At 44.2% G+C, this 23,407-nt stretch overlaps 1 protein-coding gene across 2 annotated transcripts; it reads left to right on the forward strand.

Annotated features, from left to right (window-relative positions):
* The first annotated feature begins 391 nt into the window (after positions 1–391).
* On the forward strand, positions 392–22,636 carry LOC107390313 (ankyrin repeat domain-containing protein SOWAHB). Of its 2 annotated transcripts, XM_070544823.1 has the most exons (7): positions 392–666; positions 8,265–8,326; positions 10,587–10,802; positions 20,079–20,135; positions 20,479–20,580; positions 22,254–22,265; positions 22,391–22,636. In XM_070544823.1, the coding sequence occupies exons 1-7, from the start codon at positions 534–536 to the stop codon at positions 22,520–22,522; spliced, it is 714 nt and encodes a 237-aa protein (XP_070400924.1). In that variant the 5' UTR covers positions 392–533; the 3' UTR covers positions 22,523–22,636. The 2 variants fall into 2 exon arrangements, with proteins under 2 accessions (XP_070400924.1, XP_054601517.2); XM_054745542.2 differs by having other exon boundaries at positions 22,254–22,443.
* Positions 22,637–23,407: the final 771 nt, after the last annotated feature.

Consider the following 23,407-nt stretch of genomic DNA (forward strand, 5'->3'; position numbering starts at 1 on the left):
TGTTCAACTACTGAGACTCTTCCCGATGGCCCCTACATAGTGTGGCAGGGTGGAGAGACAACAGCCCGGGTGGGATTTGATTCCCAGACTCCCGGGTGAGGGTCATGCACGCAAAACCAGTCAGCCAAAAGGACATCCCCTTGGCCAAGTAGCCAGGGCGCATGATCAATCGGGACACTGTGACAGGACACTCCCACTGCCACATCTGTGGCTCCGTCCTGGCTACCTACACTGAATGGTTTGGTCATTATCCTACAGGGGAGCCAATGTTTTCATAGTAAATTTGATTACATTCAACAAAAACAAACACTATGCATAAATGATGTTTTTTTCTCCATATAAATGCCTTCTCCTTTGTTCTGGACGTGAAAGGGTTAAGCAGAGGGGGCGCAGCAGCCTCGGCTCTTCTGGGTGGAGTGAAGTTTGGACATCTACTACGACTAATTAGCCGTGTGGAGGGCATGACGAAGTGAAAACAGCAGAAAGAAGAATAAAAACACCCAGAAAGCGAAGAGAGGAGCGCTGCGGCTGAGATGAGTGACGTGAGTGAAGAATCGCTGCTGGATTATTTTTACGCAGCGGGAGGAAATTCGGGCAGAGTGAGAAACGCAGACATGCTGAAGACATTTAAGCCGTTTATTGGCCACGCTGACCCGCAGCTACGGGGTAAGTACAGCGGTTGTTCCGTGGCTTTGATTTCATGAAAATACCGAACCGATAACTGGAGAAATGCGCGTGGGGGCGGGATGATGAGAACTGCCAGCCCACGTGCGTCTCGGTGCTCCCATCTAGCCATTGTTGAATCCATCCTTTATTATCGGCGGCCTTGGTTCAGTGTTATGTTCTGATGTAAAGCCCACATCTGGTTTGCATCAGAAAGCCCCTCTAAAGTCAGTCAGCAGCAGCAGGAGTGTCACTTCCTCCCTCTGAGGACCAGAACCACCATGGAGTCACATGAGGCCCCACAGGCAGCAAACACAATGATTATAACAAATAACTCCAGGATTGTGTCATGCTTGTGTCCACCCACCATAGATTTAGCTTATGCAACCCTCCTCAGAGTCACTGCTGCACTTCTCCTACTTTCACTGACTAATGGAAATGGAGTAACTTTCGGCTTTTCTCCCAAACTGGGAACAGCACCGCCCTCCACATTCCTCTATAAAATGACAGATTTTTAACATTGAATTAGCTGAATACTCTCAGAAGCTGCTATATGGTGAAAGCTGTGAGCTCACTTCTGGTAAATAAAGCAACATAGATCAGAAAATGCTGTATCAGTTATGAGTGGCAGCATTGTTGGTGTAAATGAGAATGGTGTAGGAACCAGTAAAAATATCTCAAACGTCACTCTTAACAAATAGTTTTTATATTTGAAAACAGAAATCGTTTTATCAGTGTGCCTGCAGTGTCCATCCATTCTCTTCTGCTTATTTGGAGTTTGGTTGTGGGGGCAACAGCCTAAGCAGAGCCCCAGACGTCCCTCTCCCCAGGCACCTGGGCCAGCTCTTCGGGGGGAATCTCAAGGTGTTCCCTGGCCGGTTGAGAGGAGAGGCTTAGTCCCTCCACCGTGTGGGTCTTCTTTAGGTCTCCTCTCGGTTGGACGTGCCCAAAAAACCTCACCAAGGAGGCGTCCTGACCAGATGCCTGAGCCCAGGGGCAGCTTTAGGACTGAAGAAGATCCGGAGCTTAACACACGCGTACACACACACACACACGCACACACACGCACTAGTCAACATCATATATATTTGTCTTGTACCACATATTCAGGGCAGAGTATTGTTCCTGTTAGTGTTTAGTGTGAGATGATAGTAAATATTCCCGTTCTTTCTCCAACAACTTTACCTGATAAGCTAACTTTAGGCAAACCAGCAGCACAACAAATATTTTCTAATAAGACTCACAAACCTGAGTCAACACCAGTCTCATCAGAGCTGGGGTTCTGTCGTTGTACTTTTGGTCTAAAAACGTCCTTATGTCCATCTTCACTCATGCGTTTCAGGCAGAGTGTAGAAGAAGCCGGTGTCGGTACAAGATCTGCTCGGGTGCAAGATCGGCTCGGGGTCTGTCGACTGCTGATGACGTCTAAGTAGTTGATTGGCTGAACATGAACCTTACGGAGTTACGTAATCACGTTACGTTGTTATCACGTTACGTTGGTCCAGGCAAATCTTTCTGTTGGAAAGATGGACAACTTTTACAAAGAAATCCATCATTACCTCTTTGAAAATACACCTTTAGCATAGAGCTGCATGTATATTAGAGCTGAACGATTAACTGCATGTGCAATTAAATTGCGATGTGACAAAAGGAGATTTTCTAATCGCAAAGGCCGCAATTTGGCAGCGAGTGGTTAGCGCAATGCTAATATACATGGAAAAACCCATAGGAACGCTAATGCTAATATCACCGATTACATTCTTACAAATTATGAATTAGAAACGTGCCAAATGATTACATTTGGAGTAGGGCTGCAACAACGAATCGATAAATTCGATGAAAATCGATTACTAAAAGCGTTGGCAACGAATTGCGTCATCGATTCGTTGTGTCGCACAACTCTTCCAAAAGCGCCCCCCCTTCCCGCCCGCCGTTGCGCGCAGACCAGAGCAAGTCAGATCAGCGCGAGGGAGAGCCGCAGATCAGCGCGAGGGAGAGCCGCAGATCAGCGCGAGGGAGAGCCGGCAGATCAGCGCGAGGGAGAGCCGCAGATCAGCGTGAGGGAGAGCCGGTACCGGCAGATCAGCGCGAGGGAGAGCCGGCAGACTTGCGCTGCTGCGAACCGGTTCCGCATTGTTGCGCAACGATCCAGGCAGCTGCTTCCAGCGCACATTCTCAAAGTGGCGCAACCAAAAAACTATAATTAGCACACGATCGTTCATGTCCTCACATGTTCTCTATTTTCTGTCTTATTTGTGCCTGAAGCTCGCTACTGCGGAGCTCATCACCTGTGCTGTGGTGATGTCACCTCACGCAGCATCGAAAACGCGCTCTGCGCTTTTCGGTCAGGAGATCTTTGATCTGCTCAAAAGTAACTGATGAGGTGAAAAGGTAAGAATCCAGGCAGCAGATTTTCTGGAGAATTAAGAGGAGATGCAGGAAGATGAGAGGCAGGACAGGAAAATAGTTAAATAAAAACAAGAAAACAAAACAAAGTGTTGAAAAGTCAAATGTAGGTAGATTTACCTCCACTACACGTTTTTACCAGTAAAAAACAATAAGTTATACACATGTCATATTTATACATCTGATACAATTCAGATCACCTTCAAAACTCAGTCACACACCCAGGGCCGTTTCAAGACATGTTGGGGGCCAAGGCAAAATGCCCCCCCCCCCAATAACTGGGCTCCCCAGAAGCCTCTGTGTAATTCATGCCCTCTCCAGTAGTGTTAGTTATACAGTGTTTATAAAAGCCCCTCAGACATTACTGACATGTTCTAATATTATCAGATGAAAAACTAAATTATCAGACATGCTGTCTCATCTGCTGCTTTTCTTAACTTGCAAAAAGTAACAAAACCATTTGAAAGCCACTATTTGTGGATTCTCTGAAAGTTTCCATGGAGTGTGCGACAACTTATTTTTTCATTGATCCTATCGTCTAATCTCACAGCTGAAACAAGCATCCTTAATAATCTGTGCACAGGAAGCTTACCGATGCTGTAGTAAAACAAAAGGTATAATAATTTATTATTAATAAAACCTTGTTGCAGCACTAAAGCAGAAAAATTAGATTTTGCATTAAATATGCAAAATATTTACATATGAATTGTTTTAGAGCCCTTTAATTGGCAGAATCTGATATTAATTTAGTTCTTACAAAAAATGGGTCCCAACATGGTTGTGTGGCGTTGCCATAGTGTGACGTCATAGGCACAGATCCCCTGTCCTCTTGTTTGGAAATGGAAATATGGTCACCCTATATTAAACAAACTGTCCACCCGGGCTTTTGCGCTGCAGAGAGACGCTTCGCTGCCTACGACTGAACGTCAGTTGAGAGTCAGTCTCATGCAGACTGACCAATGAAGAGAGGGCCTCAAGTTAAGACCCTCTCCTGATTGGTCAGTCCACACGAGGTGGGTCAAAGGTTACTCTGGGCGGGTTACGTGTTGTCAGGCATTCAAGTATTGAGTATATTTACTGCATATTACAGTAAAATATTCTGTATGTGACCACATTATGGTGATCCTTGGGTCATGATGATGGAGCCCTTGAATATTGTTGCCCAGGGTACAACAAAGTGTTAATCTGGCCCTGGTTCCGCCGTCACATTCCCGCAGAAACTGGTTGATCACACCGGGGCCAGACCACTAGCATGTGGTTTTACAACCACAATGTCCTCGGAAGCAAAAACACTTTTAAAAGGGAGGGAGGAGTCCTAACTGTTGCTGCAGGCGTGTTGTGTGAGAGTGCAGTTATATACTGGTTAATATATTTTTGGGTTCAGTTGCTTTCATGTGGCCTAATGTGAGTCTATTTGGGATCATTGGAATGATCAGCAGCATTTCTTGATGTGACTTTATGGCAGTTGCCCAGGGCATCATCGCAAGGAGGATGGCATTCATTTACTTTTGTTTTATTTGGTATTTTTTCAGTCATTTTTGGAAATAGTGATCAATTTTGATTAATTCACAGCCTATGTTTAATTACATTTAAAATAAATGTCAACAGATGAGATCAAACAAAACAGATGAGAATTGCCCTTAAGCTGTTTAACTTGGACAAAGCATTTTAGGTCACAGATAGATGTAGCTTAGGGTCTCTGTCTATGCACCTTATAAGACAATTTAGGTGATGGCATGTTGTTTTTCTGCTATTGAACTGTTTTATAATAATGTTGTGTTAAATAAAGTGAAGGAAGGAGAGAAATAACGTTTCCCTAGCAGTTTTTAAAAATTTCCCCATGTAATCCGATTAATCGATTAATCGTGTCGAGACCCCATCCGATTAATCGATTATACAAATAATCGTTTGTTGCAGCCCTAATTTGGAGTCTAATAGAAAGTAAAACTACCATCAATCAAATAAGCACAGACAGGTATTTTAGTAAAGCCAGAAAACTTTTAACTCCAGAGTTTTGGCTAGCAGCTATGAGCGTAACTGAACTACGCATGGACAAGACGTCAAAAACTCTAAACACAAAATACTTCAATAAACGGGACACACTTCTTTCCTGCAAATACAATTTCACAGGTGTTGCTAATACCTATGATCCTTCAAGGGATGTGCCCAAAGAGGAGTTCAACATTATGAATACAATATAGTGTTTTATTTTACAAATACCATTATAAACACAAACTTACATCTTTAGAAACATTATTTTAATAACGAAACTGCTAAATTCTTTCCAACAGTATAGATGTGTGGTGTATTTTGTCCGAGTGGGTTTGCCGTACTTTGACGTCATCGGCAGTCGAAGGACCCCGAGCCGATCTTGCACCTGAGCAGATCTTGTACCGACACCGGCTGCTGAAGGGCTTCTTCAGTGGTGGAGGCTCAGGCAGGCTGTATACAAACTACTGCCAGCTGCGCCCTCTCTGTTGGACTTTGGTACTGCATCTTACCTCCATGTTTTAGATCCGGGCCTTTTCATAAAACATTCAGGGCTTGAGCCCAAATAGCCGGGCCTAACGCCACCCCTGCCTGAGCCACCTCTTCACTCAGATTCCAGGGGATTGAACATATTTTACTACAGAGAGGAGGTGATATAGATAAAAAACTCTGCCAAAGGGAATTGTTCTGGATTTACACGTTGAAAACACTTCAACCACTAGGTTTAAATGAGGACTTTGAGATGTCTGTGTTTCTTTAAAGATAGCATACACTGCTGCGTTTTACACTTCTCTGCCTTGCTGTATGATGGCTTTTTTAGCTTGATGTTTTGCAATGTACAAACCTCTCCTGATGAAGGTCTCTGAACGAAAGCTTGACCAATAAACTCCTACATTGCAGATTGAAGTGTGCGGATTCTTATTTTGTTTATTCCACTTTTTGATCCAGAACCTTTCCCAGACGAGCGGCCTCCTTCTACTCTACTATAAATGCCAAAATCCTCCCCAGGGAGCCGCGGCAAATCCCGTTTTGCAGACGCTACGGTCCTATAGAAACAGCTTAAGGGAGAGCCCAGCCACCCTGCGGAGAAAACTCATTTGGCTGCTTGTATTCGTAATCTTGTCCTTTCAGTCACTGCCCAAAGCTCGTGACCATAGGTGAGGGTAGGAACATATTAACCGGTAAATCGAGAGCTTCGCCTTCTGGCTCAGCTCTCTCTTCACCACGACAGACCGGTACAGCACCTACATCACTGCAAACGCAGCTATTAAGCTCACGCTCCATCTTTCCTTCGCTCCTACGCAAGACCCGAGATACTTAAACTCCTCCTCCTGGGGCAGGACCTCATCCCTGACCCAGAGACGGCATTCTACCCTTTTCCGACTCAAGACCATGGATGGATGGATGGATGGACTTTCTGTTCTGCCACATATTTCTGAGTTATGTGATAATTGTATCAGAAATGCACCAATTGTGGTTTTAAGGGCTGAAACTAGTTTTTCACATCTGAACCTGATGATGGCAAATTTGGTTAATTCCAGTTCATCTCAATATAATAATGATTTATGATTTTCTTTTTAAAGTTTTTTCCTTAGTCAATTGATAATTGTAATTTGTCGAGTTAAAAAACATTATTTTCTGCTTGTGTGAATTGGCCCTTATAGTGATCGTGAGCTCAGAAATTGGAAAGATTTTTTAATTGCACCTTGTCAATGGTGCATTAAAGCTGGAATAGAAATCTGCAGGTCAGATCAGGTCAGAAACGAGGTCCTGTCCCATGTGGAGAAGTTTAAGGACCTGCATCTGCAGGGATGCGTGGGTGTTTTACCGGTCTCAACCAGCTCAGTGGCTTAGTGGTAGAGTGTCCGGCCTGGGACTAGGAGGTCGGAGTTCAAATCCCGCTTGGGTCATACAAAAGACTTTAATAATGGGACCTAATGCCTCCGTGCTTGACACTCAGCTCTAAGGGGTTGGATTGATGCATAGCAGTCCTCTGGGGACATGACTGGTCCTCACAGAAATATAGGTACCAAGAGATGAGTATGGCAAATATCTAGAGGTACTCAGCCCTAGAAGCCCGTCAATCACTTGGCCTCCCAGGACCAGGAGTGGACACTACTGATATAAGGAGCCTCCATCTTGAGCAAGCATAGGGAACTGGGTGGCACTGGAGAGAAAAACTCACTTTTGATCAGAAAAAGTACTGTCCAAGCAACTAAAACTAAACACACACACACACACACGCATGCACGCACACACACACACACACACACACACACACCTGATTTATTGGTTTTCTCCAACAGCAGAGGTGGTTCAGCAGATCCTACTGTACTCGTGGCTCTGGCTGTGATGCTGACATGCTGTGTTTCTGTGTTTTATCCTCCTTAACTGATTATCCAAAGTGACCTTGTACCAGCAGCTTGAGCTGTCCAGATGCTCTGTCAGCGGTGCAGATGTGGACAGAGGTTTCGGGAGCTGCCTTGATGTTCTGCCATCTGACATGGCCGTCCAATTAGAAAAGTGCCTCCCACACATTTCAGGTCTGCCATAACATGTGGTTGTTGTAATGATAGTGATTTAATCATGAAGTCCTCATGGATGACTACATGTAAGCTTCTAATGGGTGGGGGCCTTTTTTTTTATCAGAGCACAAAAGTGGGACATGGGGGAGGAGTGTGTTTGTGTAATCATTTAGCTAATAAATAACTAGCTTGGATTCTCTGCTAACAGGGAATTCTTCAGTTGAGACACATGAAAGCAGCTGTTTCCTCTTGGTTTCCTGTTGTGTGAGCTTCGTAACGGTTTCACTGAGCATTCTTTCCGTGCACATCAGGAAAAGGAAATGCTTTATTTATCCTGAGCTGGAAGTGCTTGCACATCACAGATATGTGTGGAATACCAACGTCTGGAAAGTGTTGCACTGGGATCACACGTTCTGCACAAAACAGAGGTCAAACCCGATCAAATCTTTTCAACCCAAACATCCTAGAGGATGTGGAAGTGGCGCTTTTTGCCTCAGGACAAACATTCAGAGGGCTGTTTACTGTGGAGAGGAAATACTTCCCCTCTGTTTAGGTTACTCCTCAGAGCAGAGGTCGTAAGTGTGATTAGCTTCTGTTTTTAGGATGTCTGCCTGCTTAACTCCAAACTTCAAAATCTGTTCCTTTGCTCCAGTTTTTCATCTAAAACCTTTTTCTTTGCAGCTAAATACAGAGAGGAATTCAAACTCGTCATCGACCGCATCGCTGTGGTCAAGTCAGAGAACGTGAGTGAACTGGTGAATATTTTTACCTTATGTGGGAAAAGTTGTGGCCTGAAAGAGTTTTTAGTAAAAACGTTTGAGTCAAACTGAAGTGGAAGCAGATCTACGTAGCTGCTGTTTTAACTAGCTGTGCCCACAGAGACTCCAGCTGCTGTTTCATTATTTCATTTTTTATGGAGTCTTCCTTTTTTTTCCATTTAAAAAAATATATAAAAAATTTGTTTCTGAAGAACAGTTGGTCCAAAACATTTTATTTTCTAGGTTTTAAAGTCAGAGAGTGTAGTTTTTTTTTTACCTTTAATCCCTGGAAATATCCATCAAAATGTTGTAAATGAATGAAATTAAATGAAGCCCAGGTGTTGAAAAATATTGGCGGTTTCATAACGTATAACCATAATCTGTTCTAAAATACATGGAAGCGGGTCTAAGGGTGTTTCTCGATGCTAAGGCGCCTGGCCTTGTGAGCCGATGTCTTGCGAGGCTAGGTGCCTTCCTTGGTAAAAAAAAAAAAAAAAAAAAAAACAGTTAAATGGATCAGACTTGCATCACGTGACCGCTGATTCCACGGCGGTCACGTAACGTCACGTGACACGGGAGATGACGTTATATTTTATATGTATAAGTTTCACTATATAAATATATAACAAGCTTTTTACTTTTTAAATTGTGTACATCGTGGAGGATGGCTGCTTATACTGAGCCAGGATCCTCTGGAGGTTTCTTCCTGTTAAAATGGAGTTTTCCTCTCCACTGTCGCTGCATGCTTGCTTAGTATGAGGATTGCTGTAAAGACTCAGACACTAGTCAGTGACTTGATGCAACCTGCTGGGTTCCTTATATAGGAAACTTGTTACTAATTGGCTTAATGACCTGACCTGTATTGGAATGTTTACTGTGTGAAGTTCCTTGAGACGACTCGTCGTGATTTGGCGCTTTATAAATAAAGTTGCATTGAATTGAATTGAATTTGTTAAACTAAATATAGAAAATATAAGTGAGTTAGTACCCGCTAGCCACCCAAGCTGCAACTACTCAGCAACTAACCAACCGTAGATAACTTCTTTGGATCTAAAAAAAAAACATTTTAAATTAATTGACTTACCTATAAACTTGAAATTTGCCACCGAAGTAGTTGCTGGCTTGCTCGGCTAGCTAAACGGCTAACAAACGGACAACACACGCCTCGGTAGAACATGAACATTGGAACACGTCTTGGTGGTTCCTGATGATGCATCTCCTAGGCAACCGGGGCGGGGCCAAGACATCAAGGCGAGGTTCCTTGGCATTGAGAAACACCCTAAGTCTCTGCATGATGCCATATATTGGATGCCATGTTTCCTTCTACGGAAGCCCATGAGGACAAAGCATATTTACTAATTTGTAACAAATGGTTACAAAACTTTCACCGTTAATAAACTTTGTTGTTTTACACATTCCCCTCTTCACTCACTGCCAGTGATGAAAGGGAATCTGATGTTCTTGTCAATTTGCTGGAGGTTGCACACACAGGGCTTTTTGACCCCAATGGCCATCCGTTGGTTAGGTCTTACTCAAACACAAAATTACTGCTTACTTGCAATGATTTAGCTGTGTACTGCCCCTTATTGCCAGGGAAAATACACATAGTCACTTTAAGTTTTTATTCAGGATTTTTTTTAAATTAACACAACAAAAAAAGTTTATTATATCTCAAACCAGTTTTTTATTCAGGCCAATTAAGCTAGCTGAAACACCATGGTTCCTCAAAACTTTTATGAGATTTTTATGAGTTTTTGTTGGTTTTTGAATTGTCTCTCTGACACATTTGATTGGATGTCAAACATAAGAAAAGTAGGGATGGATGATATGTCCTCAAATCTAAACTCTGATGTAATCTGAAGACTCTGCAGTAAAATATGAATCGCTATACAATCTTTTCTCCAGTTTATATCTGTTAAAATAACCAGAACGTTACCGCTCTTTTACACGCACATTTTCTTATTACATCTCCTCCAGAGTTGATGAAACATCATTTGTAAAGATAAACATTCCTGTTACTAAAGTACCGTGTGATTAAAACATCGTCCAAATGCAAACGCACCATTGATGTGTGTAAACTACCGCCCCAGGCCGACAGCGGAGTCGAGCAGGAAAAGCTATCTAAGAAAGTGGATGACTACTAGCTGCAGGCTACAGTGGAGTTGGTGTGAGGAACGCTCTTAGATGGTCTCCAGACAGAATTTTGAATTGAAAGTTGAGTAAAGTGTGTTCCTGTCCATCACAGGGTGAGAAGTACCTCATTCTAAAGAAGAAGTACAGGCACCTCCTGCAGGAGAGGCAAAACAACCATCGTGGGACAGACGGAGAGCAGCAGAACCATCTGAGCCTGGCCAGAACGTCAGCCACTGCTCATTGGGAGACAACGGACCCCCCGACCGCATCCCCCCACCTGAAGGAACAGCAGGATGAGCCCATGGCTTGTGGAGAGCCTGATGCAGAGGTGAGGTTAGGGTTGACCTCGGTAGAATATCTGGGCGCTGAAATGTTCTGAGTCGGCCGTTGCAGCTGTGCTGCGTGTTCTTCATGAGAGGGATGCACTGATGCTAAACAAGACTCTCTTTGTTTGGGCCTTTTCTTCACGGATGAATGTTTGCACAGAAAACCACCGAGCAGGAGCGCCAAAGCCAGTTAGCCGTGGTCGATCCAAGAACAGGAAAGGAAAGTGTTCACCCTAAAAGCACTTGTGATTCCGTAAACCTGGAATCAAAGCTTTAGAAGCTGTGAGCTCTGAGTTCATCATTCTGTTAATTCATATTAGAAAAAATAACTGAAGGGAGCAAGCGTAGCTTCATGTAAAAACAATACTATGTTGAGAACAAAGTTAAAATAGTATTTCCTAGAAAAGCTCTTATTAACAGCTTGGTTGGTTTTCTTGTCATTTAGACTTGTTTACTGCGAGTCTTTGGACTTAATCCGTGACACTCGTCGGCTGGTATCTTTACAGAGTGACATAAAAATAAAAGGCATTATTATGGGCCATTCCCATCTGTACCGGGTCGGCCCGGGCCGGGTAGCCCCAGTCGGCCCCAGCCTGGCCCGGTTGATTCCACACATCCTTGCCTTAAGCCCATGTGGGCTGATTCTACCCACCAATCAGAGGCTTGCTCTAATGGAAGGTGTGAATTTGCTGTCAGCAGTGGGTGTGTTGGTCCTGGTCGGCCTGAAGCAGACCCCCTCGAGAAGAGGGCTGAGAATGAGCCTTGGTTGGCCCGGAAAAATACCAGACCACCCAGATATGCAAACAACCTACGCTACCCGGCCCGGGCCGACCCGGTACAGGTGGGAATGGGGCTTTAGTCTACCTCGTCCAGCCTGAGTGGTAAATGTCCTACAGAACCTGAGTCAAACAGAACTTTAATTTACTCAAAGTGTTTTCTAAAATAATCCTAAGTTAAAACCAGGAGAATTTGCTTCAGTTAGTCAGATCTGATTAACATCCCCTCATCTGAAAATAATCCCCTAAATCCCAACTTCTGTTTTTAACCGTAGATGAAAGTTTGTAAGACTCAAAAAGGAAATCGAGTGAGAAGATGAGAGTGACATCATTGAAAGTTGGCAACCACAATCTTAAACGTGAACGTTTTAATGAAAATGCATTAAATGGGGTCTTTGGATGGGAATAGAACACTTGCATGTTTATATAGCACTCCAAGGTGCTTCCATCATGCTGGCGGTGATGAGCTACATCATAGCCACAGCTGCCCTGGGGCGCACTGACCGAAGCAACGATGCCAAAGACAGACACCACCGGTCCCTCTGTCCACCGCCAGCCGGTATGGAGGGTTAAGTGCCTTGCCCAAGGACACAACAGCTGACACGGGTTCCAATTACCAACCCTTTGGATTAACAAGGCAAAGCTTTAACCCCTGAGCCACCGTTTCTCTTCTAGGTAGGTCAGACTGAAAGATGAACAAAACAAACCTGTAGGCAGAAATCCACTAACCCTTCAGCTTAGCACAGGGGCTCTCAATCCTGGTCCTGGAGGGCCGGTTTCCAGCATGTTTTAGATGTTTCCCTGTTTCCCCGATGGTCCAAAAATATGAACGTTTAACCACCCGCGACTGAAGGAGTACAAAGATGCACAGCAAGTATTTTATTCGTGGACGGAAATGATGAGAAACGTGAGTTTAGAGGTGTCGACTGCAGGAAGAGGTGGAGGGGAATGAGGGATCAAATTGGTCCGTGTTAAAAAGTCTCTGACGTACGTTAAAACGATGTAAACACAACTGTCGTGATCCGGATACATGATGATGGCTGGGTACCCCAGAACAGCGCGGCGCCCTCTGTTGTTCTGGCGGGGAAATGCTTTGCAACACTCCCCAAGAGACGGAGAAGTCTGAAAATAAAATGTCTCTGTGCGTCTCTCCCTTGCGGAACACGGAGAAGTATAAATTAAGCTTCAGATGGTAAAAAAAAAAAAAAACTGACTTTGTTGCCAGACTTTGTTTTCATCAAAGTTTGCAAACAGCTGTTTGTTTTTTTTGTCAGATTTGTAAATACTCGAAGCGTACCATGCTGGTGACCTACTGAAACTTTTTAAAGTGACCTTGTACCAGCAAGGCGGAACCCGGTGACCCGGGACCCAGGGGCGACCAGTCTCGCCGGGGACCCAACAGAGCCCAGGGACTCAGATCCCATCAGGCAGCCACTGGGATCAATCAGGCAGACTCCAAAAATCTTAAACCCCCTGACCCGAGAGCGGCAAACACTCAGGCAGACCAAGGCACCACACTCCACAACAGGTGTGGAAGGGGGAGGGCAGGCAAAGATGTGTAGCAGCACAAGAAGTCCCAGGAGAGGGGAGGAGTCCAAGACCCCACCTGACATATACAGTCATACACAGACAGTGTATGATGTGATGAGCAGCTCGTTAGACAGGAGCTGCTCATCACGTTAACTCTCATCAGCCACGTTTACAAGTGCACATTTAATCGGATTGAACGTGTAATCGGATCAAAAATTCTGCATGTAAACATGTCAATCGCAATGTTCTGATCCGATTCGGCCCGATCGAAATGAAATTTCAATCCGATTGAGAGAGGTGGTTTTGTCCGATCCTCATTCCGATTGGCGTGCACGTACACAGCCACTCAAATTGTAGCAGGAAAATAATGCCCACTGCACATGTGTGCAACAGCTAGCGAGCCTCAACTGCCTGACTTAAATAAACAACGGCCTCATTAACGAGCGCCAACTTTTAAATATGATGGTAAGTCGTCCCCGTTTCAGTAATCTCTAGTCCAGAACTTGCATTTTGTGGAAGTAAAATAAAAATCTAATTATTGCACACATCGTTCGACAAACGTATTCAAGTCTTTACTGGAAACACCCAGATTCATTTTGGGTTTGCAGCACGGATCCCCGTTTCTGTGAACGCGGCAGCTGTTTCTGCAGCAGGTGGATGGAGACGTGCTCGACAGGGTAACACCGGTTAGATCAGGGGTGTCAAACTCATTTTAGCTCAGGGGCCACATTGAGGGAAATCTAGTCCCAAGTGGGCCGGACCGGTAAAAAAAAAAATTAAAAAAATCAGATTGTTTTCTTTGTTTTAATACAATCAATATAAAACAAGGCTGGAGCCTGAGGACAGTGTAGTACAAGTACAACACCTGAAGTGTACTTGAAAATGTGAATAAATAAATAAATAAACATTCCTTAGTGATTCAAAGAGCTTACAGATCACATGGCTAGATCAGTTTCATGCAGCACTTAAAGTATATTTGACTCATTTTACTTTACATCTTTTAGCTTTCACCAGCACATCAATATCAGAAGTCACATCCTGAGTGGCGGCCATCTTCAGGAAGTGATTCAAGTTCTTGTGTGAGCCTTGAGCGCAGCTTTATTTTATTTATACTCATTACAGAGAAAACTTGCTCACAAAGATAAGTTTATTTTCACTCTACACTGTAAAGTATGAAAATAAAGTTTACACAACCATCTCGCGGGCCGGATTTAACTGGCTTGCGGGCCGGATCCGGCCCGCGGGCCGCATGTTTGACACCCCTGGGTTAGACAGACCTGATTGGGTTTAAGGAGGCTGATGTTGAGTAGAAAAACATCCTCAGTTAAATGTTATGGGCGACTGTGTAAAAACATGTTAACGTAGATGAGATGAGATGCGGTTCGTTTAACGCGTGACGAACACGATCTTCCAGACTTTCTGAACATCTCCTGTTATTTAGTTTGAACCAGTTTTTTCTCAGCAGTTTCAGCTGATTGTCATAATAAGGATACAATAATAATAAAGTGTATATCTGCAGTTACTGAGCAAAATAAAAACATTCAATTGATTAAAGGAATCACGAAAGCAGGAAGATTGTTTTTTCTATTTTTACATTTTTTTATTTCATTTCATGACGTTTGTTTACATATTTTTTCCGGGAAAGAAAACTGCGCATGCTCAACTTGTTTATTCTGATATAATAATTGGTGCATAGAAGCTCACGGCATGATCGGAGGCGGCCGCAACAGCCCCATTAAACGGCGGGTAGAACCAGCGTCCAGTGCGGCGACCACATGGAAGTATTTCGTATCATTCGAAGTGATCCCCCCCAGAGGTGGAATTGAGCCTCAACATGTTGGAACCAAGGTTCTGGGTCGTGTTGCCAAAAATCCCGTAGCTTGATAGATGCCGCGAAGACGGCAGGGGAAACAGCTGCTGCAGCCGGTAGCATTTCCCCTTCAGCGGCTGAACGAACAGCAGATTCCTTCTAGGTTGGACGACGTCGGGGTCGCCAATGTAGGAGTTGGCAGGTGGATGAAGGATCAGAGGAGGTATTCGTTACCAAAAACAACACTTTATTCACACCTCGACTCCCAACTGATGTATCTCCTTGACAACTGGCCTTCACAATAAAAGCATGTACTTGCGTTTTCTTTGGTAGTAGAATATACCCTTCTCGTGTGAGAAGAGGAGTTAACACACCAACCAACCACCACAGCATCATCGTTTTGGCGCTTCCTCCAGCCTGGCGTCCCTATGCGTCGCATACACTGCATACACACTTTTTGCACCGACGGCCTTGGTGACTGAGCATGACTGCGTCTGCATTAGTAATTGGTTGGGAATAAGTAATGGCTGTAGTCTACCCAAAAGGGTATAATGAAAAAAACTGTCCAGCTATATAACGTTTCAACGTACATATTATTTTGGTTCTGGAATTTTCTGATCATTCATGTTTGATCTGGATTCAAAGGCAACACATCTGCTTTTGGGTGGTAGCGCTGATCAGCTGTGACTGAAGTATTAGTCCTATACTACAGTGTGCCTAATCCAGCACCCCCCACCATCTCCTCCTGCTGCTCCAGAGCTTACTGGTAACGGTTCTTCAGTACCTGAACTTCACGAGTATGAATTCATGTGAGGAGATTCTAACAGACCTGATGCTGGTTTGGTGCATCCCTTAGGAATGTAGCCAAAGTTTGAAGACTTGCATTCTCTTAAAAAAGTTAAACGAACGTTATTTAATTATTTCCTGTCAGAACTCAATTTGTAAACCAGGAAGTCTCGCTCTACAAACCGTTCTCTAACCGTAGTTTCAGTCAGGAACTGAACAGGAAAGTTACCCTAACCTCTCACAGCCACAGATAACCATCTTTAGAAAATGCAAACATACCTTTTTTTAATCAGTCTTCCTTTAAATCCCGAGCTATGACTTGATGGGGTTGTAGGTTTAGGATTAGGGACGATCATCCCTAAAGCCTGATTTATGCTTCTCCGTCTGCGTCAGTGCGGAGACACGCAACGCCATTATCCGTCCTTGCGTAGGGATCCGGCAGGCACGCAAGTACGTACGGAGTCGAGCCCACTTTTTTAAACATCCGTCGAACGAAACGGATTACGCAAGCTTGTGATTGGTCAGGATGCCGCTGTTGTTTACAGCGCCGCCATTGCAAAGACAGCCGAGGATAACTAGCGGCGGACACGGAGAAGCTTGAAGAATACCTCGCGACAAAACTCTAAAAATATGAACGTTTCATTCTCCCGTGACTGGAGGAGTGAAAAGATGCCCAGCAAGCGTTTTATTTGTGGATGGAAATGACAGGAAACGTTGGTTTAGAGGTGGGGAGCGCATGAAGCGGTGGGAGGATGAGAGACAAATAAGTCCGTGTTAAAAGTCTCTTATATACACAAAAAACACAATGTAAACACACGATCTTGGACCGATACATGACAGGATACCACAGAACAGCGCTACGCCCTCTGTTGTCCTGGCGGGGAATTGCTTTGCAACACTCTCCAGGAGACGGAGAAGTATGAGAGCAAAACACTTCCGTCAATCCGTGCGTGTCTGTCCCTTGCGGAGCTGACGGAGAAGCATAAACCAGGCTTAACATTCAATCCAAGAGTTAACAGATTACACAAGAGCTTGTGTTAAAGTTTCAATGTGTAGTTTTTACTGTTGATCTCTGGAAAAATCCACCTAAAAGTTGTTGAAAATGAATGAAATGATGCCCAGTTGCTGGCGGGTTTGTAACGTAAAACCATAAAAATCGGGTCTGAAATACATGGGAGTGGGTCTAAGTCTCTGGGCGGTGCCATGTTAGATGCCATGTTTCCTTCTACGGGAGCCCGTGAGGACAAAAACCATGTACTGATTAGTAAAAAGCGGCTACCTGACCTTCGTCATTCATGAACGTTGTTTCACACAATCACCTCTTCACTCGTTGCCAGTGATGAAAGCGAGTCTGATGTGCTTGTTGTTTTGCTGGAGGCTGAAACATCTGATCAATTACTTCTTCATCCCTCTCAGGGATTTCTGACCCTAATGGCCATCCGTTGGTAAGGTCTTATACAAACACAAAAATTCTACATGCATGCAATGATTTAGGCATGTACTGCCCCCTATCGCCAGGGAAAATACACACTGTCGCTTTAATGCACAAGACCAAGTATTATTAAGATTATGACTATAATAAAATACAAGTATGACCCTGACTTGACTGACAGTGGCTGATAAGCATCATCATCATCATTATTGTTAATGATTATCAGATAAATAAACTAAGTAAAAATTTGTGTGTTTTTCCATCAAAAGTCCCCCCTAATTACTGAAGTGTGTTTGTTGATGTCTTCTCACTCTGGTGGTTGCTCCTTTAACCCACCAGATGGTGCCAAGGAAGTGACCTGGAACTGGAACCTCCTGCATGTTGGAGAGGGTGGGGTTGCATTTAAATAAATGACTGTTATGTTAAACAGATACATGATGGGCCTTATTACAATGATAATTGCCATTTGTGCCTATTAAATAAATGAGGATTCATCTCAGAAAAAGTTTTCTCCCTCAGATGACCTCTGACCTCTACGGTGGATAAAGAAAACCTGTTTCTGTTTGCTAATGCAGCACCTAAATCACTAGCAACTCAACACAGGTGCGTGTTCTCAAGGCCTGCTGTTGTGAGGTTATTTATTCTGACTGAGCCTTAAAGAGTGTGATTATTTATCATTAATTGGATAAACACGGGCCAGAACTGAGAGTATTAAACCGGTGGGATTTAGATTTAGAATAGAAAATACCTTTTATTGTCCCTCGGTGGGGAACGTTTGGTGTAACGGTAGCAAAGTGGAATCACAACAAGGTCAAAAAACCAGCATACAAAAAAAAAAACTTTTGTATAATAAATACTTGAATGGTTTGTTGGATTTATGACATTATAATAACCCAAAATAAAGTTGTGTGTAAAATTATTATTTTTGTTATTTTTATGCTATGAAGCATCTGATGATGCTGAGTCTCAATTTTCTACTTGTGTTGAGTTATTTTATATTTTTAGACTAACGGACTACATGCCATTAGTCCTGTGAAGTAATTCAATGTAAAGCGTGTGTGTGTGTGTGTGTGTGTGTGTGTGTGTGTGTGTGTGTGTGTGTGTGTGTGTGTGTGTGTGTGTGTGTGTGTGTGTGTGTGTGTGTGTGTGTGTGTGTGTGTGTGTGTGTGTGTGTGTGTGTGTGTGTGTGTTTACATCCCTCTCATGAAGACGTCTTATTACTATTTTAATGACACAATTTAAAATGCGGTCACTGCATAATAATAATCTCTGATTTATTTATTTGTTACACACAACTTCCAATGGGTGACACAACCAGGATCAATAAACACCAGCTAGAGGTATCGGACAGGTTTAATAAACCCTTCAATGGTGTTCATGACTTCTGTTGAAGGTAGCTCTATTTACCGTGTTTAGTATTTTGATTCAGCGCAGTAAACTTGAGACTAACTTAAAGATTTGAACAATATTTTTATTGGCTGTTGAAAGTTTTGAACCCACTTTTGCTCCTGAGGAAAACCATTCCTTCGCTCCAGCAGAGCGTTACCGATTTACTGCAAAAAGACAACACCACCAACTTTGACCAGGACCCAGATCTGATAGTTGAGAGCTAGACATTCCCTTGTTGTTGGTAAACATAAAAGAAAGCATCTAAAAGTAGAAACCTTCATGAGAGGTCATTTATATTTATACCTCTCACTGAATCGCTTTAAAAAATGATGTAAAATGTATAAAGTGTTGAATTCTAGATTTATCCAATCCCACTCGTTTATGTCATTGTGTAAGTATTTGTAGCTTTCTGATTTCATCTGAATGATGATAAATGATAAATGACCCGCACTTGTATAGCGCCTCTCAGAGTAAGGACTCCAAAGCGCTTTACACTACAGTGTATCATTCATCCATTCACACACACATTCACACACTGATGGTGATGAGCTACGATGTAGCCACAGCTGCCCTGGGGCGCACTGACAGAGGCGAGGCTGCCGAGCACTGGCGCCATCAGTCCCTCCGACCACCACCAGCAGGCAAGGTGGGTTAAGTGTCTTGCCCAAGGACACAACAGCAGAATTCTCTGTCCGGAGCCGGGATCGAACCTGCAACCTTCCGAATACTGGACAACCCGCTCTACCTGTTGAGCTACTGCTGCCTGTCAATCAGAACGAATCATTTCCTGGCAGTGGTTTATTTAGAATTTGAACTATTGCGGCTGAATTGATTTGTTTTTATCGCCATGTACAGGATGGATTTATCAAAGTCAGATTTATAGCTGCCTGTAACCATCGACTGATTCCACGTATATAAATAAATGTGCTGGGAATGGAAGACTTCAGCCTCCCTCCTTCCCTTCGTGACCACTAATGTTGTTTTGTTTCCTCTGCATGTTTTTATTGGTCCCTACCAGAGTTGACATGTGGATGGAGCGGGCTGGATAAACGGCGAGCCTCCACTTTTCATGTTCAAAACGCTGACAGGTGGTGGTTTAGCTAAGGGACGTTAAAGGGCCGATTCTTTTCCCATCATGCATCTGTGTGATCTGAGAACAATTTGCAAATTCGTCACAAGAGTTGAGAATAAAGAGAGAAATGACACCACTTTGTGTTTGACTGATTTTTCTCTAAACAAAAGTTGTGACAGGTGTGTTTATTATTTTCATATTTTCCTTTTAGTTCATTGTTAATTTGATTGGTATTCGTTACTCAAGTGTGAAACTGTCGCCTCTGTCTCACTGCGTCATTACCTCCAGGTCCGTCTGACACCCTTTGGTTGGAACTCATCAGGTGGAAGACATCGCAGCAGTGTGTGTGTGTGTGTGTGTGTGTGTGTTTGCCTTTGTCATGCAATGGGAACATCTAAGACTGATCTGTTTCAGTTGACTTGTGTCACCCTTTCTGCCTTTTTGTCACCACTGAGTAATACGCTGGTGTTGTTTGTGTTCCAGTCCGAGTCGGAGCATGACGAGGAGTGCACCGGCAGCGTGGGCTCCACCGCCGTCGCCGTAAGTCCTTCTAATGCCGTTCTCCATTGTTTTCCCCAATGCTTAATATTTGCCAAGGAGGTAAAACACTTCAAGAGTCAAGTTCATAGAGTTATCATTTCTTTACTTTTGGTTCTGACACGCACCGTGACCTTTATGGGGTGGGTCTTGCAAATACAGTCCGCTTTGCCTGTGGTGTTGGTCCCCATTAAACAAACAATAAAAGTAAAACTTGTGATCTCCACGGAGTGTGATCATGGGCGACAACGTGTCAGTTGGCTCTGTAGCTGGTAGGAAACGGATTAGAGGTTTGTGTCCTCAGCTTTATCACGAGTCCCCAACAGGATGTGTGTTTGTGTTCTAGTTGGATCCCATAGAGAAAGAGTGGATCTATTCGGCTGCCAGCGCCCGAGTGCCTGACCTCTTGCAGCTGCTAACACAGGACCCGTTGCTTGCAAATAAAAAGGTAGCAGTCTTTTGAATTTGTTCTTAAAAATATTTTCAGCTTTAGTGAAACTTTTGTTAGCATAATTTGGTTCTCTTTGCAACATAAAGGGAATCTTGCAACCAAAAATTGTGCTAAAGCAAGTAACAGAAGTAAACCCAAACATTGCATCGGGGAATGGGCGATATGGCCTCAAATCTATATTGTGACATCAGCAGAAGAGTGTGCCGGAATGATAATTATTGCAATATTGTTTTTTCTTCTGTAAAACAAAATATGTCGAGCAATTTTTAAAGGGATACTATGCAACTTTTTCATATTATCATTTTCTTGAGCCAGTATCTGCTAAAATTACCCTTTACAGGGTTGGTGAAATGTTTCTCAGACCCCACTGCCCTGTGGCCAGAATACCACACTTGCAACTTGAGAGTTGGCATGCCACTCCCTGCTGGTGGGTGTGTGTGTGTGTGTGTGTGGGTATGCCCAGCTACCCTGCACAGAAAACCAGTTTCGGCCACTTGTATCCACCATCTTGCCATTTTGGTCGCTACCCAAAGCTCGTGACTATAGGCGAGGGTAGGAACGTCAACCAGTAAATCGAGAGACCGGTACAGCGCCCGCATCACTGCAGATGCAGCAATGAAAATATTTATTCTGCAAATGAAAATTTCATGCATCTTGAGGAAATTGAGAAAGCTTGCAAATGTTTTGAGACATTTTGGAAGCTTCTTTGCAAATGTTGTTCTGTCTCTCAGAAATTAAACTCCGATTGGTTCCTGGTGCGCTTAAAGACACGAAAGTCCTGCAACACAAGAGGTGGCTTGCCAACTCCGGGTCGGGGGAGAGGTCCTACCTCAAGTGGAGGAGTTTAAGTATCTCGGGGTCTTGTTCACGAATGAGAGTAGGAGGGATTTGGAGATCGACAGGCGGATTGGTTCGGTGTCTGCAGTGATGCGGACGCTGAGCCGACCTGTCGTGGTGAAGAGGGAGCTGAGCCAGAAAGCCAGGCTCTCGATTTACCGGTCGATCTACGTCCCAGTCCTCACCTACGGTCATGAGCTTTGGGTAATGACCGAAAGAATGAGATCGCGGATACAAGCGGCCGAAATGAGTTTCTTCCGTAGGGTGGCCGGGCTCAGCCTTAGAGATAGGGTGAGGAGCTCGGACATTCGGGAGAAACTCCGAGTAGAACCGCTGCTCCTCCGGATCGAAAGGAATCAGTTGAGGTGGTTTGGGCATCTGGTCAGGATGCCTCCTGGACGCCTCCCCAGGGAGGTGTTTCGAGCATGTCCTGCCGGCAGGAGGCCCCCGGGTCGACTCAGGACACGTTGGAGAGGAACGCCTTGGGGTCCTGCCGGAGGAGCTGGAGGAGGTGGCCGGGGAGAGGACGGTCTGGAGCTCCCTAGTTGGGATGCTGCCCCCGCGACCCGGACCCGATAAGCGGAGGAACCCGACGACGACGATTAAACATTCTTCTTGTTCAAGCGTTGTTGCAGCTCAGAGAGAACCTCAAGTGATGTTGGTGTTGTGTCTAAAGTTGTAACTGTAGTGAGAAATGTGACCAGAGCATGAAAAGCCAAAGTCTGCTTGTACTTCATTGGAGATGTTTCAGATGTTTTAACCTGCTGGAGCCTTAATCAGTGTTTGACGTCACTAATCTTTAATTCTGTATTCCATTCTTGTTTTGAAACCAGGATTTTACCTCGGTGAGTATCGTTTTGTCTGAATACACAGTTTAAAAGTTGTTCTGTAGTGTTTGCTGTCTGACCTGACGTATTTAACTCTGTGCTTCTGACACATGATGGCTCCTGACTATGACCATGACTTTCAGGGGGTAAGTCACACACACACACACACACACACACACACACACACACACACACACACACACACACACACACACACACACACACACACACACACACACACACACACACACATTGTGAGTTTACATGCAGTCTGACTAAATTTGGACTTTAAACTGCATGCATACACTCAGTCTGGCTGAAGTCGAGCTGAACTGGCCCCATCCTAATGGAGCTAATGGGCCATTCCCATCTGTACCGGGTCGGCCCGGGCCGGGTAGCGTAGGTTGTTTACATATCTGGGTGGCCTGGTATTTTTCCGGCCCAACCAAGGCTCATTCTCAGCCCTCTTCTGGAGGGGGTCTGCTTCAGGCCGACCAGGGCCAACACACCCACTGCTGACAGCAAATTCACACCTTCCATTAGAGCAAGCCTCTGATTGGTGGGTAGAATCAGCCCACATGGGCTTAAGACAAGGATGTGTGGAATCAACCGGGCCAGGCTGGGGCCGACTGGGCCTACCCGACCCGGTACAGATGGGAATGTCCCATAAGACACCCAGGTTAGTCGAGCTACGAACGGCCTGGGCCGGTCTTTCAGAAGTGATGAGACCTTGGATGTGGTTTTCTGATAATATCATTGCCTCAAGACTCACTGCGTTTAACAGTGCAGTAGTTACCAAATGTACCATGCTACAGCGTTGCTGTCCATGTCTTTGGATGAGTGCCAACATGAGTCGGTGCACTTTGACACATGTAAACTCGGATAAAGGCCCTCGTTCTGGTTATTAGCCTGATTATTGCCATAGCTTGATTTAGATGCTCGAGTAACCATACAAATTGGGGCACGTTTGTTACAACACCCCATCTGTTGGAAACAATGGTTACTTTGAACTTGTCCTTACAAATTCTTCTAGTCATTGAGGAACCAAATGTGAACTTCCATAAGCTCATTCTGCTGAGACCGTTCCTCCTTGGTGCTTCCGAGAACCCTGCGCTAAAACGTCCAGATCATTTCAAAGGTCCGCCATCTAAAGGATAATG

This window comes from Nothobranchius furzeri, chromosome 15 (genome assembly GCF_043380555.1).
Source record: "Nothobranchius furzeri strain GRZ-AD chromosome 15, NfurGRZ-RIMD1, whole genome shotgun sequence".
NCBI lineage: Eukaryota > Metazoa > Chordata > Actinopteri > Cyprinodontiformes > Nothobranchiidae > Nothobranchius > Nothobranchius furzeri.

What these genes read in the sequence shown, in the direction of transcription:
- LOC107390313 (XM_070544823.1), top strand. Translation starts at nt 534, where the DNA reads ATGAGTGACGTGAGTGAAGAATCGCTGCTGGATTATTTTTACGCAGCG. An exon ending in GTGGAGAGCCTGATGCAGAG is followed by an intron (nt 10,803 to 20,078) that starts GTGAGGTTAGGG and finishes TTTGTGTTCCAG; the next exon opens with TCCGAGTCGGAGCATGACGA. An exon ending in TGGGCTCCACCGCCGTCGCC is followed by an intron (nt 20,136 to 20,478) that starts GTAAGTCCTTCT and finishes TTTGTGTTCTAG; the next exon opens with TTGGATCCCATAGAGAAAGA.